The 3388-nt window shown below is 32.9% G+C and overlaps 1 protein-coding gene across 2 annotated transcripts; it reads left to right on the top strand.

Moving 5' to 3' along the window:
* Positions 1-475: 475 nt before the first annotated feature.
* On the top strand, positions 476-2196 carry LOC110644693 (PLASMODESMATA CALLOSE-BINDING PROTEIN 5). Of its 2 annotated transcripts, XM_021797598.2 has the most exons (4): positions 476-1029; positions 1311-1338; positions 1727-1834; positions 1933-2196. In XM_021797598.2, exons 1-4 carry the CDS (start codon positions 702-704, stop codon positions 1937-1939), a joined length of 471 nt encoding a protein of 156 aa, XP_021653290.2. In that variant the 5' UTR covers positions 476-701; the 3' UTR covers positions 1940-2196. The 2 variants fall into 2 exon arrangements, with proteins under 2 accessions (XP_021653290.2, XP_021653289.2); XM_021797597.2 differs by having other exon boundaries at positions 477-1029; positions 1727-2196.
* The last annotated feature ends 1192 nt before the right edge of the window (positions 2197-3388 follow it).

Here is a 3388-nt window from a genome sequence, read left to right as displayed (position 1 = left end):
TTAATGATTCCCTCCAGGCTAATTAGGGTATATATACTTGTTTACATAAAACAAAAGAAGAAGAAATAAAAATTACAACCTTAATTATAATACATGAATGTAGCACTTAATTATGCACTTAATATCTTTAATAATTAAAAGAAATTATAAAATATATTTGAAGATTTATTTACTTTTATTTTTTTAATATTCATTATTTATTTATTTTACAATAATATTATTAATTTTTATCATTACAAATAAAGTTTTTTTAAATAATTAGTTAATTTTTCCTATAAAAAGTTATAGAAATTAATTTTAATTATTTAGAAAATTTATTTTTTTTTTCATATGACATGAGTTTTAAAAAATATGATTTTATTGTAACAGAAAATAATTAAAATTTTAAATTTTAATTAAATTTATAAAATTAAAAAAAATAAATTTTCAGTTTTTTTATAAAAAATTAATACATTTTCCAAAGGGGGATTGAACCGAGATTAAAAATCTTCAACACTCACTATCACACAGCTCTCTCGCTATCTCCTCTACTTCTCGGATTTCTCCTTCCATGTCCCAAAAACCCCAACGGTCACATTTCCACCAGCCTCTTATTAAAACCCTCCAAATTCCCACCTTAGAGCCGTTTCTTTCTTTTCTCATTCGTTATAAAGACACCGAAATCTTAGTTATTACCAGTTTCTTTTTCTTGATTATATAACATGTCTGGGTCTCTGCTTTTGGTGTTCCTTCTAGTAGCCTTCTCGCTTCCTCGCTCTTTAAGGGGCCAAAACGGTATCGCGCCAAGGGATCTCTGGTGTGTCGCTAAGAACAACGCCGACGACCAGGCCCTGCAGGGAGCGATCGACTGGGCGTGTGGCCCCGGCGGAGCCGACTGTAGTCCCATCCAGCAAGGTGCGCCTTGCTATGATCCTAAGGATATTCAGACGACGGCGTCCTGGGCTTTTAATGATTATTACCTGAAGCATGGGTTGACTGATGATGCTTGCTTCTTTAGCAACTCTGCTGCTCTCACTTCCTTAAACCCTAGTCAGTGATTTACTGTTTTTCCACCTATTTGAACTGAATACATCTTTTCATGATTTTTGACTTATTTTGTTTTCTTGGTTGCTTTCAGATCTGAAAAATTCGAACTTTGCTTTTGCTATGTTTCTTTTTCTTGCTAAGTTTTCACCTGCATTGCTAGTTCTCAATGAAAACTGTCTGTTTTGTTCCTTGCTGATATTTGATTTGTTCATAGTTCGATGTTTAGTTTTCTTTTGAGTTTTGATTGGATGGTTTCTTATTTAATTTTTTTTTTCTATTTTCAGGCCATGGCAATTGCAAATTTCCTTCCAGGTAATGGGCTAGAATCTGTCTACTACAAATTGTTTTTTGTGTGTTTTGGCTCCGTTTATCCTTTCAGAAATGTAGAACCCCAGAAATGGGATGTGGACGCTGTTTGTTGCAATGGAAAGTGTTAGTGTTGAAATGGAAACGCTCTACTGACTTGATTGGTGAAACGTTTCCTCTAAAAACAAATTCCCTGGAATTGAATTTCCCCTGCATCCTTAACTGCATTTCGAAATAAACGCCTTTAGGAATGATTATGTGCGTTTCCAGTTGAAAGAATACATTGTTATGTTATGTGCTCTTATAATCTACTTCAATACTCTGTTCTCTTTTACTGTTATCTTCACTTAAAACAACAGGGTCATTGATGGTAAATTTGGATTTTATATTGCAGCCTATCGGTGAACAATGAGAGCATTTCTGGTTCAACAACGACAACGACAATTGGAATGGGGCCAGACAGTGCAGATTTGAGCGGAAGTAATCAGATCGCGAGCACATGGTTTTGGCCCATTATCACCAGTCATCTGTTTGTGGCGCTTGCTACAATAATTGGATCATAGCAGAGAGCTAATTTTGATTCCTTATTCATTTATGCAGTTTTTAGGAGAAATTGTTGAGGCCAAAGCAAAGGCTTTTGTTAAGAAGAAAGACATTTAGGATTTAAAGTATCGATCCATGGTATATTTTCTTGTTCAGTAAGTTCCGGGGAATCCTCTTCCACTTCTGTTTTACCTTAGCTTTGTAATTTATCAGCAAAGTGAAGTATATTCAAATCTTGAGCCTGTTCTTTCAACAATGTTAGAGATGCCTTGACATCAGAAAGCAGTTTTTTAAGCTTAAAATCTCAGGGTTTTTTCTGCACGTGGAATCTCTTTGCATGTTCTCCCTTTGTAGCCTGTCCTTGACGTTTAGCAATGATTGCAGTGCAGGATCATGAAAGTTTAGCAAGGCTCTTGTACTCTTGATTTACGAGGAGCATAGCAATTCTGAAAGCTTTCTGAATGGGCTAACAGAAAAAGTTAATTCAAATGAATGCGACTACTGTAGCACTTACTGAAAGCTTTCTAAAATAATTAGTCTTAATGTTTCAGTTGAAAAATATAAAAATCTTGAACCCGAAAAGAATTTGTAACCTAATAGCGTCTACTTAATTGATTGGGCAAGAGTTACTAGCTTGGAACATTGGCTTTGAGGAAAAGTGGGTCATAATCACTGTGAGTTGGGGTGTTTCCTTGAACAAATGAAACTTTTTCAACCTTTAAAAAAAAAAAAAAAAAAAAAAAAAAAGCAAACCGTTCAAATGATGACTCAATCTTTTCCCTGTACTTTCCACAGTACAGCAGTATATCTTCATTTTCACTGAATTGGATCCCTACTACTGCTCTCATCAAAATTCGAAAGTGGCTCGATAAACGTCCCATTTAAACACATCAGAGTTCAGATAGTAATCTTCCGTTCAAGTTCTAAACTTCCAGTTCAGATAGTAATTTCCAAACCCTCTTTGGAAATTATAATTTTACAAGAATTCAATTCAGCTGATTTTTTTTTTTTTTTTTTGTCAATTTTTATATTTAAAATTAAAAAATTTAATTCTTTAAATTTAAAAAAAATAATTAAAAAAAAATTATGCACGTGACAATTATCATCAAGAATCCAGAATGATAATGATTATCTGCAACATTGGCATGGAAGCGAAACCATAGACAGCAACGCCTAAGAATTCAAGGTGGAGTTATAAATGTGGGTCTACAATTCTAATCTGTGCATGACTTCAATGGGCCACTTTAGAACAGATTTGCAGTTTGTTGGGCTAGGATTTAGTTTTCATGGTTCAAATGCTTAAGAGAAAACAATACAAATTACCACACAATGTTGTGATTATTATTATTTATTTTATAAAAATTAATTAATTATGGAAATGAAATAACTGACAGATAAAGCTTTTATTTCTTTCCTTTTATAATATGGGGCTTTTTCCACTTCCTTTTTAAAAAGTGATTAAATTATTAATTTTCTAATATATCTATATTTAATGTATATCTTCATTAATAAA

The sequence above is a fragment of the Hevea brasiliensis genome, chromosome 7 (genome assembly GCF_030052815.1).
Source record: "Hevea brasiliensis isolate MT/VB/25A 57/8 chromosome 7, ASM3005281v1, whole genome shotgun sequence".
Classification (NCBI taxonomy): domain Eukaryota; kingdom Viridiplantae; phylum Streptophyta; class Magnoliopsida; order Malpighiales; family Euphorbiaceae; genus Hevea; species Hevea brasiliensis.
The sequence above is the reverse complement of the archived record's forward strand: the minus strand, read 5'-3'. Positions and strand labels throughout refer to the sequence as shown.